This window comes from Barbatula barbatula (assembly GCF_947034865.1).
Source record: "Barbatula barbatula genome assembly, chromosome: 5".
NCBI classification, from domain to species: Eukaryota; Metazoa; Chordata; class Actinopteri; order Cypriniformes; family Nemacheilidae; genus Barbatula; species Barbatula barbatula.
In genome coordinates this window covers 6,388,954-6,415,671 of record NC_136769.1, presented here as the reverse complement: position 1 = coordinate 6,415,671, position 26,718 = coordinate 6,388,954, and the positions used below count along the sequence as shown (strand labels likewise).

At 40.2% G+C, this 26,718-nt stretch overlaps 3 protein-coding genes across 6 annotated transcripts in view; 1 reads left to right on the top strand and 2 right to left on the bottom strand.

Moving 5' to 3' along the window:
- Nucleotides 1-3,150, bottom strand: part of grin2ca (glutamate receptor, ionotropic, N-methyl D-aspartate 2Ca) — a 38,141-nt gene extending 34,991 nt beyond the window's left edge. The window contains 1 exon segment of the mRNA XM_079455547.1: nt 3,023-3,150. The gene's annotated coding sequence lies outside the window, so the exon portion shown is untranslated.
- A 5,665-nt stretch (nt 3,151-8,815) lies between these two features.
- On the bottom strand, nt 8,816-23,664 carry rfx1a (regulatory factor X, 1a (influences HLA class II expression)). 4 transcript variants are annotated; one of them, XM_079455977.1, is made up of 18 exons: nt 23,485-23,664; nt 20,826-21,160; nt 20,603-20,712; nt 19,974-20,069; nt 17,565-17,662; nt 17,101-17,485; nt 15,398-15,579; nt 14,464-14,583; nt 14,239-14,369; nt 13,956-14,074; nt 13,713-13,819; nt 13,440-13,591; nt 13,174-13,271; nt 12,781-12,930; nt 12,123-12,331; nt 11,591-11,744; nt 11,129-11,174; nt 8,816-10,765 (listed from the first exon to the last, which is right to left on the bottom strand). In XM_079455977.1, the coding sequence occupies exons 2-18, from the start codon at nt 21,154-21,156 to the stop codon at nt 10,605-10,607; spliced, it is 2,649 nt and encodes an 882-aa protein (XP_079312103.1). In that variant the 5' UTR covers nt 21,157-21,160; nt 23,485-23,664; the 3' UTR covers nt 8,816-10,604. The 4 variants fall into 4 exon arrangements, with proteins under 4 accessions (XP_079312103.1, XP_079312102.1, XP_079312100.1 ...); XM_079455976.1 differs by having other exon boundaries at nt 15,398-15,597; nt 23,485-23,626; XM_079455974.1 differs by having other exon boundaries at nt 13,174-13,591; nt 15,398-15,597; nt 23,485-23,616.
- A 1,307-nt stretch (nt 23,665-24,971) lies between these two features.
- On the top strand, nt 24,972-26,412 carry rln3a (relaxin 3a). The gene is made up of 2 exons (XM_079455973.1): nt 24,972-25,352; nt 25,785-26,412. Exons 1-2 carry the CDS (start codon nt 25,193-25,195, stop codon nt 26,072-26,074), a joined length of 450 nt encoding a protein of 149 aa, XP_079312099.1. The 5' UTR covers nt 24,972-25,192; the 3' UTR covers nt 26,075-26,412.
- The last annotated feature ends 306 nt before the right edge of the window (nt 26,413-26,718 follow it).

Here is a 26,718-nt window from a genome sequence, read left to right as displayed (position 1 = left end):
TCAGGAAAACGTTCGGTTTAATTTGGCACAGTATCTTCTTTTTTTACTGCTTGACGCCCATCACGAAAAAAGAACCTACTCCAAGAGAATGAACTTCATGAACGTCAAGAGTGCGACTACAGCAAACATATATGCTTAATCAACGGTGTTGTTTGATCAATGGTTTTATTTGGAAGGAGAAAAAATAAATTAGGCTCGGTCGAGACCAACTTGTACATTTGGCGAGTCCAGTGACCAAGTCCGAGTGCAGATACCAACAGAAAAACATCTTGAGTCCGGACTCAAGTACTGCAGCACTGGTTAAAAGTATTAGGAGAATTCTTCATTGTGTGTCCATGTAAGCTAATCCATGGTCTAATTGTTAACAAATTTAACCTTATTGTAGTTTTACCAAATCAAACTTTTTCCAAAACATCCACCTTTTGTGTTTCCAGCTGCCAGCTCCTGTTCAGCTCACTACTGTTCCTTCCAAACAAGACCATTGATGCCACTACTGCCCCGGTACCAAATTGTGCCATCGCCGTCTTTACATCTACAAGTTTCCCATCCATGCGCCTGCTTTGTGTGCGTCTATTCGTAGTACAGTATGTACGATTTGTGTGTTTGTATTGGATGTGTTTCGTGATGAGCGTTGTTGAGATTAAGATAGCGTCTCTGTTGATTTCACCTGCTTGCTTTAGTTGTCCCACTACGGAAAATCAGGTTCAACAACTACACAGTTTTTCAGATTTGACATTTGAACATATTTTAATGGTGTTCTCACATTCAAGAGTGAACACCTCAAACAGGTCAGGATTAATACAAGAAATGAAACACGTATATGTTAGAAAGTCCCCTAAAACAAAGTATACACAATTTTTAGTACAAGCATCACTACAAATATATAAATGAGCCAAGAAACAGATAGCGAGTGTGTTATTCTGTGACTGCGCGTGCGTGCGTGTGCCCATACGTCCACCCTGTTGTGAGATGGAAGTCATTGCCGTGTGGAGCCAGCAAACCCTGCGATCAATGCATCTGTTCTCTGCTTACAAAGAATATGGCCACGACAGAGCTGCCCATCCTCCTGCCTTATTTACTGTACAAGAAAACACAACACTCTATACTAGCCTACAATCTCAACACACTTGGGACGTAACAATATCACAATCTCAATGCACATTGATGTCCGCGGTACAATATTTATTTCTGTATTTAAAAAGACAAATGAGGACTTGGAAAAAAGTGCCAGAAGTGTTTGATAAACAATTATTGAACATTGCAATGATGTACAAATTAACCATGACATATCCTGTACTCATTTCTTTATCCTCTACTCATAACTGTTGCTTTGAGGTATGTGTGAGATAGGTCAAATGACTATAAAACTCCCTCTTATAAAACCTCTTATATTGCTCAATGTTTAAGAACTGGAAGGCCTGTCATTTCCTACAGTCACGTGACCACAATAATATTAAGACAATTTTTGCTATCGCGATACCATGAAATTGATTATATTGTCACATCCCTACAACACACACTATTGATCAAACCTAGGCAGCACTTTTGGCCGGGATCCCTTGTTTCAAGCCTGTAATAATAACCACCACGAAGTAGCCTGCGCAAAAATGATGGTAAGTTTTGCAGAAGTAAACCGTACTCGCATTGTAAAGAAATGACAGGAAATGTTCGGCAGAATACGTCTCAATAACACAAAAGAAAATGTAACACGAAGACCGCAATAAAATCATCATTAACTCGTATAACCGAGAAAGTAGAGAGATACAGTACTCCTGACTTCATAATAAGACACTTGACGTAGCTGACCTACACTTCGGAAGCCTGCACTGCGTCCTTCACACTACACAAGCAATACTGCTCTGATTCTACTGCCAAGCTGTCGTGCTTCGTGTTAACTTGCATACATATTTATCAAAAAATCCTGTACGTTTTCAGTCACAGACCTTAATTCAGCCAACCTGCTACCATCGACAACAAAAAAATGTTAAACACATCACCACATGAAACGTAACAAGCACTGAGAATACATTAAGCGCGAAGAGATTTCTTATCGTATAGTAGAATCATGTAGAAGGTTGAAACTCGGACAGTTATAATTCTTTTAACAGGTCAAAGTAAGAGAAGGAGAGCGAGGACGCAAGGGCAATCAGGTCATTTAACAAAATACTTCAATTTTACAGATAAACTACAACAATTTATATCCGTGCACATGCCACATATTCCAAAAAGGAAAATATACATAAATAATTGTTTTTTTTATTTATTTTGATGTAATGATTCCATCCAGCAAAATATCTGGACGTGATTGAAAACTGAAGATTTTTATTTTGCACGTGTCACTAACCCCATAAGGTCACACAACCCCTTTCCAATATATTTTCCCCTTCTCCTGTCCCATGTATCTGCTCCTAATATTCTCTCTCTCTGTCCGTGATGTACCTGGTTCTTCTCTCTATGTAAGTGGCACATTATCCCAGCGTCAGTGGGACATATCCCAAATGCGTCAGTATGTGCTCGGTAATAACACCTCCCAGCAGTAATTGCTGAAAGCTGTCATCGCTTTCCTTCCAAGATATCTCAGGGGAATTCAATTCCTGTCGCTTTGACATTCCAGCACAATGACTTTAACGGAGTCTGCAGTTTGCCGTGATTGATCTTTCCACGTAGTGGCTACGAGACACAAAACTAAAAACATCAAATACGTTTTCTATCCTAAAGGTTTGAGTTTGGGTACTTTGCGAACAAACGCCCCGCTAAGACGATTTCAACAAGCATCCAACCTGTAGGTCCGCAGACTCGAGCAGATGAAACAGCTGCATAGCAGCCAAACACAGCGAGGTACTTTTCAGAATGATTCACGCACACACAAACACACTTGACATTCATTTCACACTGCACCTGACTCACATACCAACACAATTCTCGAATGAATCCTCTCTTAAAACCACGCAGGAACAGGTGCTAAACTTTAAACATCCCATTTACACTCGTGCACACGCGTGCCGTTACGGTGATCATTTACCTGCTTCGGCAAACCACATGCAGCCCGGACTTCCCACAGCACATTTCTCCTCCGTGACTCGTCCTGATTTTTTTCCCGGTCCCCTGTTCCCCCCCACTCTCTATCTCTCTTTCCTTTGCTCTGAGCTCCTGTTTGAGTCTATTTCAGTGTAGACAGAAGATCCCACTGTGACGGTGGCATGGTCTCTAGCAGTTTGGCAGAAGGTCACATCATCGTCCGTGCGGGGAGGGTGGGATGGCTGGAGGGTGGGAGGGAGAGGCTCGCGCGGAAAGACAGGGGGAAGTAGCAGGTTGGTGCCAGAGGAGAACGGTTATCCACAACTGTCCTGTCAAGAAGCATGAAGTGTCCTTGTCCGGGAAGGTCACAGGATACGTGCGTCTTGGCTCTCATTGGATGTGGGTTCCAAAATCTGTCAAAATATAATTGGTGTTTATATGTAATTCTGCGAGAGCAAATTAAAAAAGATCACCGCACTGAAAACAATTTAGATTAAGATAAAGATATTTTCTTACTTGTCATGTCAAAAAGAACCCTTTATAATAACATCCGCATGTCTTTCTTTCGGAGTTTCCTTTTTGAGTTACCTTCTTTACATCTTCCCATCTCACGTACTCTTCGTCCGATAAAAAATGCCACCGATTTTCCACACACTGGCACCGGTGAACGCTGCCCGTACGAACAGGTGGCTGGGGCCGGCAGGCGGAGCTTCTAGTTGCAGTCCCAGCCAGAAGATATTTTTGCTTCCTTTTCCCCTGAGCTTCAGGTTGTAGTTTTCTGTACTAAAGTGCTTTTTTATAATTGATTATTTACATCAAATAAAGCTGTAAAGTGGCAGTCATTCCCCGACCTCTGATGGTTTGCTGGGGTTACATGTTCATGCAGTTGTGCTTCTCAGATTAGTGTAGTTGTAATCCTGGTTTCTTCTGCACTCCTATCCGAGGCAGGACGTGTGCGCCGTAATCATTATGTGGTAAGGATTTATTCAAACTCTCTCTCTCTTACTCTCTCGCTCAACCACCCACCCTCCCGATTCTTTATTCGTCCACTGTTCGGTTTTCTCAACTCTTCTTAACAGATGGCATGTACGATTGTCAGGGATTCCTATGCATTGAAGTCCAATGTGCAAGACTGGAGAATGAAATGCTTCGGCATTACAAATGGCACTTTATAATCTTATTTACAATAATGTGTTTGTTAAATACAACCAACAGCTGAGAAATCTGTAGTCTAATGCGAGCAGGCGATGAGAACAGGCCGTGAGGAGATTTAAATGCTGTCGTGGGATTTGTAATCTCTCTCTGTGCTGCAATAAAGCTCAGATGTGGTGATGCTACATCTCACGTTGGGACCAGTTTTGGAATAATGCAGTAATATTATGAGTATAGGCTCTCAAATAGAGAAAAGTATACGGTTAAATTATGCAAATACTCACAAACACACACACATGACTAAAATGGTCTGAAACACAAGCATTGGTTTATCAAAGATGGGCTTTTAAAGGGATAATTCACCCAAAGTGTGTTTATTTAAAAGATAATCTAAATTAGTTTACTTTTCATTATTTATAATAACAAACCTGTGTCATTATTTAATCACCGTCATGATGCACTGAACCAACGTGGAACACAAAAGATGTTTTTTTATTTCTTCATTGCACTTTTTATTATTTTATATTATTAATTCCTCCCGTAAAGTTTAACTTACAGGACCATTCAAATATGGGTTTTCCAAAGGGATAAATCACCAAAAATACGTTTATTTGTAATTTTTTATAATTTTTACAAATATTTACAAACATGTTTTATTATTTACTCAACGTCATGATGTTCTGAACCAACTTTTCTTTCGTCCGTGGAACACAAAAGATGTTAAACGTCACCATTCACTTTCATTGTAATAATAAAATAAATCTTCTTTTTTTTATTACTTAATTAAATAATAAAAGGTACAATAAATTCATCGAGTAAAGTGGCACTTAAAGGAACAGTTCGCACAAAAAGGAAAACTCTGTCTTCACTTACTCACTCTTATAGTGATATAGTGATAGTTCAGCATTTACTTGTCATTTCAAACCTGTATGAACTTCTTTGTCCAGTTAAACACACAAAAAGATATTTGCAATAATGTCCGTCACTAAAACAGATCTCATTGTTCTATTCTAGTACCACAGGTCAACGTGAGGTGTAGCACTGGGCTTGTATGCCATTCTTATCAAACTATTATTTTCCACTGATCCAAATGAAAAGTTACGGTTAGGGTTTAGGTTCGGATGTTTCTTGAACGGGAATGCTGTGCCATGACCAACAAAAGATGTCAATCCATGAACACATTTTAATTAGCAAACTCGCAGTCGCCGTGGTCAGACGTCAGTGTGATTGTGGCGGTTAGCACGTCAGCGGTACACCTGATGAGCTTGAACGATAGAGGAGCAACAGCAGAAGGAGCACAGGAAGTCTCACAGGTGGCCACGGGCGGAGGAGGACACACGCGTCAGGATGAGAGAGAGATAGATGGACATATGCTCTCTCTCCACGAGTTGGCCGTACCATTTCACACGCTAGAAGGGCCGATCTGAAAAACAGGAGAGAGATTTAAGAGAGGAGAGGTAGAGATCGACCAACGGTTCTGGCACTTGCGTTTGAAATCCTGACACACCGGTATGCGTTCTCCCCTCTGCGTGCGAAGAGGTTGGTATTATTAGATATGAGGAAATGGGGGGAAAGGGACGAATTTGGCATCTCAAGGGAGTCTCCGAATATAGCCAGACGTCTCGGAGTATTGAACAACAACAGTAGCTCAGCTTACGTCCCAAAAACTGCCTGACTGTTCCTTCTTTCCCCCTTGTTGTTGCTCGTGTGTCACTGGTGCGTTTGCATTTACAGATGAAGTCAGATAATAGCTTGTCCGTTGAACACAAAAGAAGATATTTTGAAGAATTTGGGAAACTGAACAGTTCTGGGGCACCGTCGACTCCCATAGTAGTTTTTGTCTGAAATATAGAAGTCGATAGTGCCCAAAAACTGTTTGATTACAAACATTCTTCCAATTGTCCGTCCTAGTGTTTCGCATAACAACGAAATGTACACAGCGTTAAAACCACTTTGTGGTGGGTAAATGATCATTTTGGGGTGAACTATCCCTTTAAACTTGTCAACCGGAGTAAAACTGTTTGTTGTTTTTTAACCTAAATGCCCTTTATATTTCAGTGCCAACTGAAATGAAACCGGTTTTAATAAACTACACAGGTCCTTTATCAATATCCTAAATGTGCCTTTAGATAGCTTTACTGTAGGAATCCGCATGCGTTGCTTTGTTACAAAAAGCAGTATTATGCTGCCCTCTAATGATGCTATATGGGAATAAGCCAAAGCAGACATCTGGTCAACTTGCTGGTAGAGCAAAATCTAGTTATACAAATAAGACCTACAATATATGTTATTCCTTCATTTCTTAATGTCATCATAAAAGTGTTTTGGTACAAACCTGCAGCTGCAGAAAACTTAAAGGGACAGTTCACGCAAAAATGACAATTCTGTCAACGTTTATTCATTCTCAAGTTGTTCCAAATCTGCATAAATCCCTTTTAGAGATCTTTCCAAATGTATTTACAGGTTTTCTGTGTGTACTCTTTCTAGGTGTGTTTACGTAAAATTATATTTTTCAATCTGTTAACTAGTGACTACATTTCTCTTAAATTACACATTTTTTATGCGTTTGCAAAATTGTAGTGTAGTTGTTAAAGTCCCCGTGAACCGGAAACTGCGATCGTGTATTGTGAAGCATTTCCAGATGAAAACGGAATTTCGAATGGGAAATTATGGGTGTGGCTTGTTTTTTCATTACAATTTGATTGATCAATGTATTAAAACATGAAATTGAACTGGGAGGAGACTGACAGTTGAAGGGAGGAGGTAACAGATGGATTATCACTACATGATGGATGTGGATTTGGACGAGAATGATCCACATTGGTAAGCTATTTCCAATAAACGTTGTTTTTTCACTGGGACATTTACATTTAGTTATTTAGCAGACGCTTTAATCCCAGGATACTTACAAATGAGGTAAACAATAGAAACAATTGGAACAACATAAGGACAACAAGTACAGTAAAATCTGATCTCATAGCCAAGTTGTTGTTTTTCTGTTGTTGTTGTTTTTTATAGAAAGGTTAGAAAATAAATAGAAGCCTTCATTACTCAGTCAGGTGCTGACGGAAGAGATGTGTTTCAGCCGATTCTTAAAGATGGCTACAGAACCTGCTGATCTTTTAGCAGCGGGCAGATCGTTCCACATATATGGAACAGATCCAGAGGGTACATGAGTGTTTTTTCCCTTTTTGGGATGGCACCACAAGACGTTTGTAGAGCGCAGAGATCTGGAGGGTACATAAGTCTGTATTAGCAAGTGAAGATATGGGGTGCCGAACCAGCGGTGGTCTTGTAGGCCAAGAGCAGAGCTTTGAATCTGATGCTAGCAAATAGGAGCCGATGTAACCTAATGAAGAGAGGAGTGACGTGTGGCTTCATTGAAGAACATTTGAGTTCATTGTTAAGAAGTGAAGTAGTTGTTTTGGGATTACTTGAAATTGTTTATTTTATGGTATAAGCCACATTTTTTTACATCACTTTCATGCGTCTTTGCACGCCTACAGTCTTTTTTCAGCTGTCATGTGACTAAATGACAATCCTAAGGTTTGTTTAATTGACTGGAATTAACACAAAACATGCACAAATGCCAAACTGGAGCGATCTCTTGATGTTTCTACAGTATAGCTTTAGCTGTATTTTGGCATGTGTATTTCTATTTATCTTGTCTGAATATTATCACGAGCAACAATTGAATAACATCATGCTTTTTTAAATCCATCACTACGTTGTTTGCATCTTCAAACATCAGTCTGGTAAATATTCACTAAGATCGAGACGTGTGCACATACCTCCATGTTGGTAAAAGAAATGGAACCGATGGTTAGCACACTAAACCTTTTTAAAACATTCACACAGTTTTGAGCCCATACCAGAATCGTTTGATAGCTTTCGGGCCATCCTCGTGTTGTCCTGTCATCTTCACCATCTGTCCAGATGTTCTTTAAGCAGATGCAAAAGGCTTCTGTCCGTAGCGTGAAGCATCTCAAAAGCTGATCTAGGAAACCTACTGATGGACAAACAAAAGAAAGCCAGCAAACTCAAACAACAAGTCTCTGGGAGATTGCGAACAAAACATGTTCTTTGTGTATCTTGTATGTACATACAAGACAAGCTTTATATATGTAAATGATCAATTCAAACATATGGGGTTATCACATTACTGTACGCGTCACGCACCCATTTGCGAGACTGCAAACTTTTCAAAACATGCCCTTTGTGGTCTGAACATGAATCACGATAAGTAACAAGTAACTGATCTCACGAAAATATTATATTGAAACCGATAACAATTCTACAAAAAATGAGTTATTTCAATAATATGTCATTCCTTATACATCCATCCATCCATTTTTCTACTATAAATGTTTAAATAGTATATAGCTTAAGTCCCATCTTTGATTTATGACGTTGTTCTGTTTGTGATATGCGTTTCAGTTCTCTGCAGATATGTTTTCTCAGAAATCACAATATGTTACGTGACTCTCTGACAGGAAAGCACCTTTGCACGCAACAGCTCAAATGCATCCGTATGAAAACACAAAATGCGTCTTTGTCACGTTGGCATTTCTGAACAGGATGTTGCATGGCCAAGTTCAGTTGTTGTCTGTTCCCTTGAAAAAGCAACTCAATATTCGAAACCATTCACAATTATAGAAATCATTAATTTATTCATATTTTAAATTAAAAACATCTGGATTTCATATGATAACTTCAAAGGCACAACCACTCTCATGGTTACTCAAACACTGCCACACATTGTTTTCTTCTTGAGCGAGAAACCGAAACGACTGTGAAAACTGAGAAATTCATTTTGTTATGAAAATGGTCATAAAGAGAGAGGATCTACGGATTCTGTGATATGTCTTCTCTGGTTCTATCAAGAGAATCGAAGGGAAAAGAACATGCTGGTCTGAGATCAGTCAACACCTTGTGCGCTACATCACAGATTACTATTCCGTCAAATATACAGTAGCATTATTCCTAGTTTACATCTATATAGAACGAGATGGAATGCAAGTACTTTAAACAGGGTCAAACAAGGCCAGTGGTCATAAACAACACACAAAAGGTTGATAAAAGTATGTTTCACGTAACTATATAAGGAATATAAATTTGGTTAGTTGCTCATCCTAATGTCATTTTAAACTCGTAAGGTGTTTATTTTGTCTGGAGCACAAAAATGGTTCAAGAATTGTTCTATTAAAGCATAAATGCATAAAAGATTGCAACAACATTAGGGCTGAGCATTTATGACAGAAATCCTCCATTCATTTTTCTACTTATGGGACATCATGGGGCAGTGCTCGTGTCAGTGTGTTTGAAGGGTTCTAGTAAATATCTTATCCTTAAAATCCCACATACACAGCAAACCATCACATATTCACTAAACAGTGTGAGACGACACTGTACACACAGATTGTCACTTTGTGACCATAAAACATAAGGCTGGAAACATTTAATGTCTTGTATGCTTAGAACGACATATGGCAAAAGGAAAAAGTGCAAGAAATAAAATAGGACAGTAAACCGTCACAAGACCATGTAACATAAATTATTCTCAAAATGAAATGAGAAGATATGAATCTCTTCTTTCTGGCTTATTCATGAATGCCAAAGACCACGATAGTGCTTAATGACAAACTGTTTTCAGAGGTATGCATAGACTAGCCCTAAATAAAGCACGTGCCCAGAGGCTTGTGTTTTTCAAAAAAGCCGGGCTATAATATGCTATAAACAGCAAATGACATGGCAGTCGCCAAAGGCATCCAGAACTGAAAAAAGGGTTGTGAAAACACCACTGACAAAACAACTATCAACACTTCTTGAGAATCAGAACTGTCCTTCACGGGTGCAATTTCACACACAGTCACGAAACCACACACTTTCCCAAGCCAATTGAAACGATAATGTTCACTCGCCACCACACAAACAACACGAAAAGGCAGAAAGGATACATCAACACACAAACAGACACTACTAGGTGATTATTTTTCTCACTACTCAGATGCAGTCCCATACTTATAGGCTGTAAAAGACAGCCAATCAGAGCTTACGTTTCACGAAGAAAACTAAAGAGTCTGCAGCCGTTTTGTATTCGCAAGTTTAAATTGGAAAACTCTTTTTTTTGTGTGTGACTGATAATCAAGCACACGCGTGCGTCATGGGAGAGCCGGGGAACGATACACAACCCTGTTTCTCGATATGAAACTTTGTAAGTTGACTGTGTTTGTGTTATGAGTCACGTGTGCGTTACAGTGCGTAATGTTTATATTTGAGACATTGATGGGCAGGAAAATGTTCAGGGATGTGTAAATGTGTAGGCTGCAGCACTTTACAGATGTGAGTGTTGGTTTATGTGCACAAATGATGTGTGTGTGTGCACGTTGTACATCTGTATCTGCGTCTAATGTGCATGTGTGTATTGTAAGTTCTCAGTTGTCCATGCTGCCTGTGCTGAACAGGACCCTCTGGTCGGTTCGAGCCAGTTTGGCCGGCGGTTCCAGAGATTCGTCGCCGATGGTGCCGCAATCCGACTGCAAAGACAACTCCTGGCACTCGTCCTCGCTGTCTTCCTCCTCCTCCTCTTCATCATCTGAAACACCCACAACAAGATACATGAGTACCAAAGTTAAATACTTTGGAATTGGCTCAAATCCTTATAGTGGTAGTTCACCCCAAAAGATTAATTCTGTCAACGTTTACTCGCCATCTTGCCATTTCAAACCTGTATGGCTTTCTTTCTTCTGCAGAAAATAAAAGAATGTTGGTAACCGCACAACGATTGACTTGCATTGGCTTTGTGTCCATACATTAGAAGTCAATGGGTTGTTCGCTTTCCAACATTCATCAAAATATCATCCTTTGTGTTCAGAATTTTGTATGTTTGGGTGAACTATCCCTTTAACCAACAGCGCTAAATAAAAGATAAAAGAGGAGGAATCGTTTATGGGCTAACCTTTATCAGGATCCAGTGGGTTTAAACTTCGGCCAAGGCTTGCGAACTTGAACGAGAGCAAAACAGAGAAATAACACATTTAGAACACACTTGATTTCTTGCAACAGTTCCTCTGTTATGTCCTGTTTTGAAAACAGTGACGCACTTTTGTTTTGACTCAGCAGTTTGACTTCTCTGAGATTATCCAAGTACAGTACTGTGTAAAAACAGTAGCATGTAGTGTTCGTACGAAGCACAGTAAATCAAAGAGAAACATGGTTATCACCCTCAGCTTTTAAAACGGCACCAATTCTCATCTCTTGCACAGTTATAGGTAGGACGTTTAGCCAAGCATCTTGAAGATCTTCTATAGAGCCTGAATGGCTTCTGTCCTTATACCTTACTATTTCCCAACCGCCTCAAAGAGGTTAGGATCAGGGTTCTGTGAGGCTTATAAAATGTTTTTTTTGACTGTTTTTGTACCTCTCCCATGACAGCGATAGGCGTTTCTCCTTTGGCTTCAGCGACTCTGTGCTCTATCAGATAATACATGTATTCATCATAGAGCAGACGGATGAGATGAAATGAGCCGAAACTGGCTGCGCTGCGGAGGGTCAGATCTCTTATCACCATAGAGCTGAAGATACAAGAGTGAGAAAGACAGGAGTTATTAAACTAGTGTTAGTGGCTCTGTTCGAAAACCTAATGTGTTGCCTACCTAAACCACCCTTGAAGGACCACTTCACCCCAAAATAACAATGATGTCATTATCTATTCACTCTCATGTAATTCAAATCTGCTATAAGACTTTTTTCTGTGGAAAACAAAAGAAGATATTTTGAGAAATGCCTTTGTGGTTTTGTGTTTATACAATGGAAGTAAATGAGGTCTGTGTTGGTTTGTAACCAACATTTTTCAAAATATCATTCTTTGTGTTCTGTACAAGAAAGTAAGCCGTACAGGTTTTGAATGACATAAAGGTAAGTAAATATAAATGATGTGATGTGACACTCACCTGTAAAAGCTCCATTTGAGCAGAAAGAGTTTAGCTGCTTTAGGAAAGGCTGCGCTCGACTGGTATGGCTTTAAGACCTGTGAGACCACACCATCCAGCCAGGCCGCCCACTGTTCAAGAGAGTTCTGCTGCTGGAGGGTCAGTTTAAAGTCCTGCTCCAATCGCTGGACGACCCGGTCCTCACATCGGCAAACCCAAGAGGCCTGTTCCTGCAGAGAAAGAAAATCAAAACCTTAGCACAATGCTATTCTTGGTCATTGCTATGTGCTTGAAATAGTCAACTTTTCAACCGTACATCAGTAGTGCCCTTCTGAACAATAGAGAGTTGTGCGTCATGCTGTTTTAAGCTCTACACTAATATCTAAAGATACCAAGCCAACAGTCATGACAAGGGGACTGTCCCTGTAATACATACAATGTAAACTAAATCTACTTTAAAACCCTCTGTTAAATGACTAGCTGCTTTGAAATCACTTTCAGTTCAAATAAAACACGCCAAACTGACTTGAGTTTATTTTCTCAAACAGTTACACGAACCACAAACACCCACCCACGGCATACTTCCTCTCAGACAGGCGACAGATAAAAAAACTCGAGTTGAGCTCACGTGTGAAAGCATTCATCTTCACATCTCATTGATTTGTCCGGTCGCACACACCTGCACGTTGGCGAAATCCACTCGGTTGAGGTCGCTGAGCATCTGGTTGATTTGTGCCGTGTTTTGCAGTACGGCACGTGCTGCCTGGGCCAGGTGATTCAGAGAGGTGTACCTCCGCAGGGTCTGCGCGAACGCGCTCGCGGACGTCACCTGAACAAGACGATGGGCCAGTTAAATGAGAAAAGAGAGAACTGTGTGTATTTACAATGTACATAGACAAAACTTCTCTATGAAAAACAATCATAGCGGTACTGTAGGAGTAGGGATAGTGAAAGGGACAGTTCACTCAAAAATGTCATGTTCAGTCACCATTTACTTTCATTGCTTTTCTCCACACAGTGACAGTGAATGGTGAACACACAAGCAGATATAAATGACTTAAATGTAACTGACCTTGACACGAACCATCTCCTCCGGAATGTTCATCATGGCATTAGTCAGCCAACTCTCAAGGCTCTTGGCGAAGTTTCGGATGGCTTGCGTTAAGGCACCTGTGGAAAGCGTTAAGTTAATACAAAACGCATGAAGCTGAATGTGCTGTCTGTGGAGGGGTTCATCATGACCCCCCAGCCACCTGACTCTTGGCCCACGAGATGGTAAGGATGAGGTGAAAACGGGCGAATCGATGAAACGACATGCAAGAACGCTGAGGAACTCACTGGGAATGGGTCTCAGAACGTCGGGGATAAGCATCTCCACCAGGCCCTGGTACAGCGTGTTGTCGCAGTCGCGGCTCCAGCGCAACACTGGATCATATTTACAGAGCAGAACGAGACATGACTTGGGCAGTCGCTTCTCCGATTCATCGTGCCTGTGAAAAACGGCAGATCTTTCTAATATTCACCTTCTCAATCTTAATCTCTTCCCTTTTCTATCATGTCCGCCACAATAAGACAGATCTTAAGGAATCAGTAGTTAAGAAACATACATACACAGCTAACGCTGCGTCTCCTGCCTGATTTTCGCTGAACCTCCAAAATGTTTTCCACAGCGTCTCCACCAGAGGAAACTGCAGGTTGACCATCACATCCAGAATGGCCTGAAGGTTTGGAACATGACACACATATATTAACAAAAGTCTTTATTTAAAGCATTGACAAACACATTCCTTAAGAGACAATATTAAGATAATAAAGATAATATTAAAGAGCACCACTCAGAGAAAGAGTTTTGACCTCGCAGTGTTCTCTGTAGAGCAGCTGAAAGCTCTTGAGATGTTCTAGCTCAATGCTCTCTGGTAATGCTTTACCCTGGAGGTCGATATCAGGGAACTCTGGGAGAGCTCGAGAAGCATCTGAGGATACAGAAACCATTTGGTAAAATAAACACTTTACTTTCTTTCAGACATTGTTTTGTAGTTTTGAGCTTCTGGCAAAACCAGACCTGTGGATTTCAATTTTCGAAAGAAGAAATGTATTTCTAAATGCTGCTTTATCGGGTGTTGATATTGTTACTCACCTAGAAACTGTTGGTACTGCTGCACCTGAGTGCTGATGTCCGACAGACCGGAACTCTGCTGTTGTTGCTGCTGCCCGGATCCGGAAGACATCCCGTTTGTGATTCCCTCCACCTTCTGGACCGGCTTCAACCTGCGGTTATGCAGAACGAGATTGAAAAATCAGTCGGACTGTGAAAAGCACCGGCACACTAAAGCGGGATACGCGAGAAAACAGCTTCGTCCACCTCTGTTTCTGAGAGAAGGGCTGCTGTCTCATGGCCAGGTGTTGCTGGTCTTCCATCAGTCGGATCAGGGACGAGCTCGCTTTGATCCGCAGACCATAGTAGTGATATTTAGAATTCCCTCTGCAAACAAACAGACACACCAAAGCTTCAGTGCACCTGGGTGACCTGGACCACACGGTCATGAAGTCATGATGTGTGCGTGCATGTGACTCAGAAACTCATGCTTGGAATTGATACGTTCATTTAGTGTAAATGTTATGGTCGGCAGTGTTGTCTGGATTATTAAAAAGAAAAATCTGGTTCTTAATGATAAGATTAAATCATTTTCAGAATCATTTGTAAATACAGTTCCTATCAATGACTTTATCAACTTTATAAGAGAGTACTGTCATGTGAAATAATGAACAATAAAAGAAATCGCAAGCATTTAGATGTGAAAATTGTCATATTTATGATGTTAGAACATTTTCTTCTATTCCCCGTTAAAAGCTGCAATCCGTTTATATTGTCTCTATATCGCCATCTCTGTTTGAAACATAAATTTGCAGGTTTTGCAGACTTATAACGCTACTATAAGAGACTAATAAATCTAAGACCTCCCTAAGACTAAATAAATAATTTCCGTTGAAATCAAATAAAAATAAATAAAAATAAATCAAACTATAGCAGTTTAAAAAATAAATAATAAAATCACAAAATCACAACAAAATTGCTCAAATCTAAACCAAAAATGACCATAATATCCAAAGTATAAACGATTTTGTAAGCAAACTGTTGAAAAATTTGGTAATGAGACAATAACTGTAATTTTTAAACAAATGAACAGTTACGAATTGCAGCTTTAATATGAAGTGACACAAATACCTATTTGATTTGCTAAAATCACACACTACTTTCAGCCGATACTGTCGATTGACCTCACGGTTTCTCTCACCGTGTGCCCAGGCGCCTGGTCCTCAGCCCCATGAACACCGAGCGTATGAGTTTCCCGAAGGAAGCCGCATTGACGGGTTCCAGCTTTTGCTCCTGACAGTGTAACAGGTAGTGGCAGTAGAGTGTGGATCGGGGCAAACTCACCCCTTCTGCTGTCTCATAGTTATCCAGTAACCACTGCACCTGAGGGCCAGAGGACAGCTGCCGGGATGAGAAACACACACAGCCACATACACACTCAGACAGAGAGCCCAGGCTATAGATGCCCTAAGTTACACAAACGTATAGATGCAATTACGTGTGTGTACTTTCCCATGCGAACACTGGGCATGCATGTGTGTTTTAGTTATGCAGTCATGAAAACTGTTGTGGGTGAAGTCATCATGAAACAGAATTTACAATCCATTTTACATTTACGCCAGGGCAGGATTTGATATATACAATATATATATATATATATATACATTTCATTTTCATGTTAACTGTATCTCACAATGTTCTCAAATTTGCACCAAATGTCAGTATCTCACCATTTCTATACATTAGAATAAGGATATTGTGACAGCTTAATGAAACGTGTCTCTTGACAGATGTTTCAGCGTGCCGTGGCATTGAGTATGCGATGGAACGGTAATTCAGAGTTTCATTATGGAATGGGCCGTAAAAACTGAAGCCCGTTTCTGTGTATGAAAAGAGTTGGCAAGGCCACCTATCTCTTATGAATACCATGAAAATGGTTATGATTGAATTTGTATGTTTTCCGCAATGAACACGACAGCACAGTTAAAGACAACCACAGTTTTTGTATCCACACTACTTTTTTAAAATGCTAGGGTGTTGCCATTATGGGTATAACATTATATTGAGGTATGATATATTAAATAACTTACAATATGTGTTGTAGAGCTTGGGAGATTTATTCACAAATGAGCATTGACAATATTGAAATAATTGTATTTTTGCCAAAGAAATGATGTATGTGTTTAATTATTTAAAAAAACTATTTAGCTTTTTATTTTGAGAAATTAAGTGCTTTAAGAATTTCTTTCTTTATTCGTTTCTTTGAGTCTTTACGTTTTTTTGACATACGTTATAATATATTCAATTTTGACAACAAAACTTTTAATTTTATTTATGCTTCTTTTTCAATTAATCTTTATATTACGACACTGTAACTTCTCATGTGATATCTTATGCCCAAGTCACAAGAGAGCTGTTATGTCTCCAACCTTCCAAAGATATTTCTTATGGCCTATCCTTTAAAATACATTTCTAAGTATCTACCAAGTAAAACATTTTGTTGGCTTTGATGTTTTATAAACCGATCTACATTAAGCTGCCTGTAAATCAAATGCTGCGAGATGATTTATTCAGCCAGATAATAGTGACGCTTGTCAACTGCACGAGTGTTGTTATAAATACCATGCTACAAAAGTCAATCTGATAACTCCACAGTTCACAGAATAAAACTGAAATTTATAACAATTTACGTCAGACCCTGTGACCGCGTCAGGCTGCTCTTTCACTGTGCTCTCTGACATGTGAAACGGAGCAATGATGTCATGCGTCGAAATACTCCGGGTAGCGTGGGGAGGGGGGTTGGTGAGCATGACGATGGGTGACGATTAAGTCCCGCCACTGCTGTCGTCATACCTTTTTGTCTGCCGACGGCACGCTATTCTCCTCGCCTTCGTTTATACTCACAGTGGCCGGAGAGGCGCGGGTGGGGTGCGTGTACCCGTTTCCGCTGCTGCCGCTCCCTCCGCCGGCCAGCATGTAGCCTCCCTGGATCACGTAACTTGCACCGCTGCTGTTAGCCTCGCTCCCGGAGTCTCCTGAGCCGTTAGACGCCGGCCCAGCAGTGGCTACTACGGCCGTCACCCCGCCACCGGCGGCAGCTGTGGGATTGGCCACGATCTGGCCTGCCTCCGTCACGAACATGGACACTCCCGGGGATCCTGTGGTCACGGAGACGGTGAGAGGGGTGCCGGGCGACGTGGCCTCAGAGGCGGGGGTGGTCTCGTAGTACTGTCCGGTGGTGGTCTGCGTGTACAGAGGGCTCTCTGTGTAAGGAAAACTGCTGGAACGACTGTGAGAATAAGAAAAAGATTTTGACCTTCAATTTCTATATCCCAGTATGAATTTATTCAACTTCTTTCTATTCTCACATTGTGCTGGTTGTGTAGTTGTTGTCTCCTCCTTCCACATACTGCACCTGGTTAGAATACACATGCTGCACTGGCACCTGTTGGAGTTGCTGCTGTACCTGTAATGCAAATAGAATTTACAATTACACACATTTCAAGTCACATTCAGGGTGGTAAATGATCTAACATCACATCAATACAAATACAAATTGTAAGCTGGGTGCAGTTCTCAGTCAAAACCTACACCGTGGGAAGTTGACATCTCATAGAGGAAGGACTGTGCTTCTGTCACAGGTATAGCAGTGTAGGTAAATCCATCTGTTTCCCAGCCCAGTGACATGACAGGCAGGGGAAATCTGACGGGTGAACAGACGAACGGTAGGGACGGGGGGAAACATGATGGTGAGGGTGCGTAATCCAGCAATCCTCTGTTAACTGAGCTGTAAACTAAACTGCGTTTCTCAAGCAGTGCTTCTGCTGCCCTATGCTCCAACCACACCTCTATCTGTCTCTGTTGCTTTAATTCTCTCTCTCTCCCTGCATCACCTCCTGTCTGTCTGAGAAAAGGGTTCTGCAAGTAACCATCAGAGGGTTAGAGGTCTGTCTGCTTTTAGAATCAAGTTCAAATTTCAGAGTTGAGAAAGGAACAGTTCACCCAAAAAAAGTTTGCCAAAGATTACAATTTGGGTGGTTGTTTGCTGACACTTTCCTCCTCTACTGTAACTTTCAAATATCATAATACAAAAGAAAAATGTATATCAAACACGTATAAAATGTGAATGCTGCTGCTGAGATGTTTTGTTACCTACAGTATCTCACAGAAGTAAGTACACCCCTCACATTTTAGTAAATATTTTATTATATCTCATATCATAACTCAACGTACAGCCATTAATGCCTAAACCACTGGAAACATAAGTGAGTACACCCCAATAGGGCCGGATTATCCATTTTACCTCCCCGGTGTCATGTGATTCGCTAGTTTTACAAGGTCCCAGGTGTGAATTGGGAGTAGGTGTGTTAAATTTGGTGTTATCGCTCTCACTCTCTCATACTGGTCACTGGAAGTTTAACATGGCACCTTATGACAAAGAACTCTCTGAGGATCTGAAAAAGGGAATTGTTGCTCTCCAAAAAGATGGCCTAGCCTATAAGAAGATTGCCAAGACCCTGAAACTGAGCTACAGCACGGTGGCCAAGACCATACATCGGTTTAACTGGACAGGTTCCACTCAGAACAGGCATGGTCGACCAAAGAAGTTGAGTGCACATGCCAGAATGATACCAAAAATGTACTGTGACATATTGAAGAAGAGGGCAGTATTCCAAGATGATAACCACCTCCAAGACGACCACTGCCTTGCTAAAGAAGCTGAAGGTAAAGGCGATGGACTGGCCAAGAATGTCTCCAGACCTAAAACCTATTGAGCATCTGTGGGGCATCCTCAAAGAGAAGGTGGAGGAGCGCAAGGTCTCTAACATCCACCAGCTCTGTGATGTCATCATAGATGGCAAGCTGTGAAGCTCTGGTGAACTCCATGCCCAGGAGGGTCAAGGCAGTGCTGGAAAAGAACGGTGGCCACACAAAATATTGACACTTTGGGCCCGATTTGGACATTTTCACATAGGGGTGTACTCACTTTTGTTGCCAGCGCTTAAGACATCAATGGCTGTGTGTGGAGTTATTTTGAGGGGACAGCAAATTTACACTGTTATACAAGCAGTACACTCACTACTATACATTGTAGCAAATTGTCATTTCTTCAATGTTGTCACATGAAAATATATAATAAAATATTGACTAAAATGTGAGGGGTGTACTCACTTCTGTGAGATACTGTTTATTTCATTGTGTTCCTTGGTCAAAGCCATGGTATTGTTTCAGAACAAGGTTATTATAGTTAACATAAACTTTGAAAACATTTGTGTTTTTTTTTATCGAATAAAATATTGGCCTTAAAATTATTTGAAAAAAACGTAAACTAATCGCAAAATGTGCTTCAGAAATAAACTGAAATAAGTTTAAGGCTCGGAAATGATAATAAACATAAACTAAATTAAACCAAAAATAAAAATAAATTAATCTTATATAGCAACATGAAAAATTGCCAAAAATTTACATAATTAATTAAAAATATTAATAAAACTAAAAACAAAACTATAGAAAATGACTGTTTCAAAAGACTAGAAATCGATTATTAGCCAACATGTTATATGGACAACTTTTTGTCGAATTTGACAGTCCCATCGGTTAGAGTATGTTTTCAATGGATCAAGTTTCGTTTTGGGTCAATTATTTCTTCCATGCATTACTATCACATAGTTATAAACATAACACAATTAAAACCTTAAAAGCATAAGCATCAGTCTGAGTGTGTGCGGGTATTTAGTCTCATAATGACATATATTGAAATGTGACAGACAGCTCACCTCCTGTGTCAGGTGCACGGATTGTAGGCTGGTGACATTCAGCTGCGTGCTCGGTTCTGTTTTCGCTGGCTGGGCTGCGGCCTGAACCACTGACCTCTGGAAGTAGATTACGAGGGAAAAAAGATTAGCTTAATAAAGTGGCCACTGGTGCAGTTCAAACAAACCCACATTTACTGTATGCTAAACACCAACACAGCTCGAGTGCGTGGAAATACCTTCAAAGAAATCTGGTCTTTTGTATTTTACATTATATTCAAACTCACTATATTACTCAACCATAAATATATTATATTATATAAAAACGATATTATTTGCAAATATTTAACAAATGAAAACTATAAAAAAGAGCAACATTGTTTAACTGTTGGTTAAACTTCTTAATTCCAAACCAAATGGCCTTTGGCACACCTATATAAGGCTGCGGTTTCCTCTGTGGTAACAGAAAATGCTGTTCTTGCTCACTGTTTTTCCGGATGGCTTGATAACAAAAAGTAAAAGATCCTCTTTATAACCATGGCCTAAAAATGTATGAGATTTTAAAAGTCAGACCCAAGCTGTTTATTAAGTTTAAGCTTGAGACCACTACACTGTGTGTGGGTGGGATTGTTCAGGTGAATTGAGTCTATTACCTGTTGGGCCGTCTGTACCTGCTGTACAACCTGGGTGGGAACGCCAGTCTGTACTACAGCCGATGGAGGACTGGAGTCAGATACAGAGTCACTGGAATGTAGAGATCCCTCTGCAGGTAAAGAGAATATGAGAGACAATTGTTGAACATCAGAGAATAAAAGGTACATACTAAATACTCCAAAAATTGAAAATTTCCGTTCTGTCATTGGCGTTTTCCCTCACCTGTGACCGTGACAACAATGTACTGTGGTGTATTCTGGGCATTGCTGGACTGCGTAGGTGAGCTCTGAATCTCAGCCGTGACATACTGAGTCTGAGTGAGCGGAGCTTGGGTGGGTGGGGTCTGGACTATGGCCTGGCTCTTCTGGGCTTGTGCGGGAGGAGGTGTGGTCCGGCCGGCCGGCGGGGCCGCTGAAGGGCCAGTCGTCTGAAGTTCAGCCAGGAATTGTTGCGGGGGCGCAGTCACTGTGGCAGACTGCCCCGATGTTGTCACAGCACCGGTTTGGGGCTGGGAGGTTTGCTGCAGCTCCCTCACATACCCTGGAGTTGCCATTGGACTGAATGAAAAGAGGAAAGATAAATCACAGGTTCACTATACAATAAAACTCAAACTGGAGCCTCTGTGATATTCTGGTCTCTAGGTATGACTCAGTTCCCTTTAACACAAGCCTATGGGGTTTATTATGACCTATTGTATCATCCACCAGGTAGAAAAGAGAAATAAGATAACACACAGTCTACTATTTGAGGTCTCATTCATGTTAATAGCATGTGAACTGTGTGTGATGAGGTATTTGACTTTTTGCTTGGTTAGCAGTCAGGCCAGAAAACAATGGCCCGGTATCACAGACAAGGTTTAAGGCTAGTCCTAGACTAAAATGAATGTGTGACCTGTCTTAACTCAATATAACTTGCCCAGAAACATCTTTAAACATATCAGTGCCATTGTTTTGTCTCGAGATGCACACCAGTAATGTTTTCTTCTAAGGCATTTTTATCAAAGCGACATAAATATCTTAATTCAACTAAGGCATAGACCTGGCTTAAGCTAAAGCGTGTCTGTGAAACCGGGCCAGTAGCTGCCAAACGTCTAAGCCACTTTGGGCAGTTGGCACTGACAGATTGTATAGTATATGATGGTGAATTGTGAAGTATATGATGGAGACAGACTTCAAAGTTTTTGTTTTAAACTGTACTTCCATCTAGTCGGAGGATCACGTTTGATATTCTGAGCTGATTTTAGAACATATATTGTAGTTTATGAAGTGTTCGCTAACTCCCATTGTAATCCATTATGACTGTGTCCAAATTTGAATGTGTCCCCAAGTGTCAACACAACTAAGAAAGCTATTATATACTATAAATTATTATAATATAGACAGTTTCATCGGACGCAAGTGCCTTGCCTGAAATTACATTCCATTGTTTATTGGTCTGGCAAGTGGCTAATAATATAATATAACTATTTCTATTTTAATCAATTTGTATTCATATTCATCTACATTCATATTTTACAGTATAATAATTGTATTAAATACAATTCGTTGAATTTGATTGTACATTCATTCTATTAAATAAACAATTCGTTGAATGGGTCTTGTAACTTTGTCGCGTTCAAGTTAAGCCAACTACCGTTTTTCAACTGGCAACCCAAAATAATACTGGCTAACATGCTAGCTAATGTAATTGACTTGTTATTCCTTTTGCTTCAATTCAGAAATAAACTACAGGGACTCTTTGCTTTGCGGACATGTACCGGAAGTTACGTTTGGGCCACAAAAGTGCAGTAACGTTTGTTTGTGTTGTTGCTTTGAAACCCATCTAGATATCACTTTATATTTGGAACAAAGAACGTTAAAGAAAAGCCTTAAAGTCTACAACCCTTGTTGCCCAAGCAAGCAGCGAAGGGAAGTTCAGGGCAGAGCGTTTGGTGTCTTATTTCCAGAAACCTGATCACTGCATGCAAATGAATGAGGACACACACCATTATCAAGAACGCAAAGCGAAATCTAGAAACAAAAAGGTCAAAATAAAAAGAAAGATAACAAATTTGCATTTCTCTATATCAGTCATCTATTTTGTTGGTGCCTTTAGAATAATAGAAAAAACACTTAACTTATCAGCTAAATAAAAACACAGCAATAATAAAAACCTTTCAAAAAGTAGCAATACACAACAGGACTGTATTTGTACTGTACTATAGTTTCACTAAAGTAAATTAACACTGGTATATCTAGTTAAATTCGGTCTGCAAAGACACACAGTCACCTCACTTTTACTATAATAAAACCGCGGTTCGTTTTCCTATGGATTGCGATATTTCCTTGTGCTTCGATTTGCATTGTTACAACGTAGGCTGTCGTCTCTTCTACAAAGCGCCGAATCCAACGGGAGTCATTTCGAGACATTATAACATGACCATCCATTGGCAACAAACGCTCAATAAGGTTGTCAAGACTAAAACGCGTCCGTTTCAACCGGGTTTATCCAGCAATAATCGCCGGTTTGTCAACGTGGTCGTCGGTGTAACTATGCCAACGGCGTTTATTTTCAACACCTGGCTCCATAGCAACGCTAGCCGAACGAAAGGGGAGGCTTTCCAGCCAGCAATGTGTACGGAGACTCGCGTATTATTGCAAACAACGCCCGCCATTTTGTACAACCTATCTACAATATCGTCATAACAACGAGCAGCTTTCGGTGAGCCCGGTAACGAGTATCGCTCGCGAGACGTCCGCGACTCGATCGCTTAGCGATACCGCGCACCATTAACGGTTATCGGACGTAGATACCGTACACGCTAAAAATATCATCATCCCTCGCACCTGCTTCTGTTTTCGACACACTGTGACTTGGTATGAAATATAAAATGCGAAATCACCTCTTATCCCGAGTGACTTTTCCAGCGGTACTTTTGATTTAATACGTTTTATTCAATGAATCGGGTTGTTGTTGTTGATTCTCGTTGCTGGGTTCTTGTCACCACGACTACCGTGGCTATGGCGCTTCGTCCTCACCCGGGCAACTGTTGCTACCCACTCGCGGTGGTTCCGCCCCCCTCGCGCGGTCTGATTGGTCCAAATACAATAGCTTCGCGTTTGCGTCTGCTCATTGGTGGAACTGTGGAGCGAACGCGAAATATGGAACATAATTTGTCGGGAATGTGTCAATCAAAGACGTGTCTAAGTCGTGACTTCTGCCGTGATGTTTGTTTAACTTTACTGTCATTTTATAAGCTTCCACATTTTTATATTTTATGAAGAGTTTGGTTCCATATGTTTTTTATTGTGCATTCCAATTAATATCAATCAAACTGCATTTTTTTATTTAATAAAAAACAATAAAAATATGACATAATAAAACATGATATCTAATGAATAAAAACTCACTTTGGAAGCAAACTCTTCAAGCCACAAAGTTTTAGAGCTTTAGTGTTCTTTTAAAATAGTATTTTGTATATTATAAGGTAATACAATTTACTCTTGAAAAGTATTTCATAATACATAAATCAAGTAAATAAAAACATTAAATAAACATGCATTTGAGCAGTTCTTTATAATTCTGAATTAATATATAAGATTATATACTGTATATGTTTAAACATGATGTTTGCATAATTGAAAAACATCTCTCAATGTTCTGATCATTTTATGGGAGTTATTGCAGTTCGGATCAACTCAAAACATTTGAGTTAATGTCTCTCGAAATGTCATGCTTTTGTCACTGTTATCATCACTTTAATTACAAATGCATTATTCGCTTGTCATTTGGATATCGGGGACCTTCACCTTTGTGGCTTCAAAGGTGATTGCTGTGTGCAACCGACTGTGTTATCACACTTTGAAAATGCCATGCTCGCCACATCTTTGTGCGTCTCTTAACTCCTACCCCTCACAGTGATTACTTCGTCTGAAAAAGGGAAAAGATAAAGCATAAATTATGCATACAATAACGGGTAAAAAAGGTACAAGCATTCGTGTGAATTGATGACACCCACCTTAGATCCCTCTGTAATTTGTATTTACTAAAGTATTACAATTATTAGAAGTGCTACTATATAGCCTAACTAATATTGAAACACAAAATGTAAGAATAACCCCAAAACTGAATACCCGAATATTTTTCAAACCTATGTATTTTTGTCTCAGTCCCCATTCACTTTCATTGTCTGGAAGAAAGGACAAGAGCCGACATTCTTCGGGCCTAATAGATGTACATATGTAACGTTTATTAATAATCCACACACATTAAGGCTATCCACATATTATAGATCAATGGTGAAGTTGAAGTGGGGAAAATATCATTGTGGCACACTGCGTGCCCTTTCACGCGTCATAATAATACCCTCACCCTTTCTTTTGTTTTCAGAACTCAAATTCTGTCTGGATTATCTCTGACTCCTGAACCTGTGGGGCGGGGGTTCCAACATGTGCCCCTGTTATCTCTTTATAAGCTGGACCTGGGACCCAGGACGAATCACAGAGCTTCTCCATCAAACAGACGTCTGGTGGCATACCAAAGGTAGATCAGCAAGAAGCAAGTTTCTGAGCATCAGCCTCTGCTGTTAGAAAATATCTATTTTCCTCACGATGTGGAAAATCACAGTTCTTACATTGTGTCTGCTGTTCGCTGGAGTTAAAGCACTGGACAGCCCTTCATATGGAGTGAAATTATGCGGCCGGGAGTTCATCCGTGCTGTCATCTTTACCTGCGGAGGCTCTCGATGGAAACGCTCTTTGACCAACACAGGTAAGACTCGACATATCACAAAAGTCGCAATTTGTTGCATTTTTAAAATGCTTTCAACATGTAGTCGAGCCACACATAAAAAACATTTGCCCAAAACAAGAGTAGGTTTTGATTGATATAAAGTACAGACATTTTAAAGTGCATTCATCACACAAAATCTAGAATTTAGTATTTGTTTTCTAAGTACTTTCTAACGCTTGAAATTCTACATCTAATGAATGGGATGTTTTTCAACAATTCTATGCATGCTTGACAATTTGGTACATGTCCGTTAAAAAAACTACAAAATGATATCAAAATGTTTTAGGTATTTGAGAAACATGCATAAAACAATTATGTTTAATTGTATGATTTTTACAATAAAATACATCATTATGATCCATTATTTGTTTTGAAATATTAACATTGTTTAACATCGGTTCTGTTGCACAGATGATATCCTGGACCTATTAAACTCAGACGACAATAACGCCCCAGACAGCTCGCTGCTTCTTCCCGGTTCTCCGTTTTCCCAGCATTCCACTGACTTTAATACTCTGGCAGTGGCACAAGGTGAACAGGAAGGTGCTGTGTTCAGGAGGCCTGCGCGTTCTGCCATTTCAGAAGAGGTGCTCGAGGCGTTGCGGACCGTTGACAGAAAAGGACGTGATGTAGTGGTGGGACTCTCCAATGCCTGCTGCAAGTGGGGATGCAGTAAAGGAGAAATCAGCTCCCTTTGTTAAGACAAATCTACCTTTGTGGCGTATGTGTGCGTGTGTTCGTGTGTGTGTGTGTGTCTGAGTGTGTATACCTGTGTGTAAAGCATGCCAATGGTTTTTATTACACTAAAAGCACATATCTCTCAGTTAAAGTGTAACACTAGTTTTGTAATGCTATAGTAGGCGTAGTGTCACATGTTTTGTATTCACTGTGTTTTATTTTAAATAGCATTTTTAATTAACATGATTATTTGAATTTAACTTTAATAAATCTGTTTGTGCTGAAATGGACACGGGGGTCCAAATGTCTGAGACCCCACTGAAAATCTGAGATGTTCTCTGAGATAAAAGTTTTGACTGGCAACCAGTCCACAGTGTTTTTCTCTCTACGGCCTATGCTGGAAATCAATGTGATCAATGTTTTTCTTTTCAACTTTTCGACTTTAATGCTCAAGTTGGATGCTTTTTAAATATTACAAACACGTATAATTGATCTAGTTTATTCAGCGCTCGAATTGAATCAAGTCTTATGGGGGTCCCTAATGCCTAATGGGGGGTCCCGGACCCCCCCAGCCCCCCTTCAACCGAGTTTATTTAAACATTACCACATGAAAGCACCTTTTTTATTTCACTGAAACGAACGGAAGTTATCTATCGTTGATCTGATT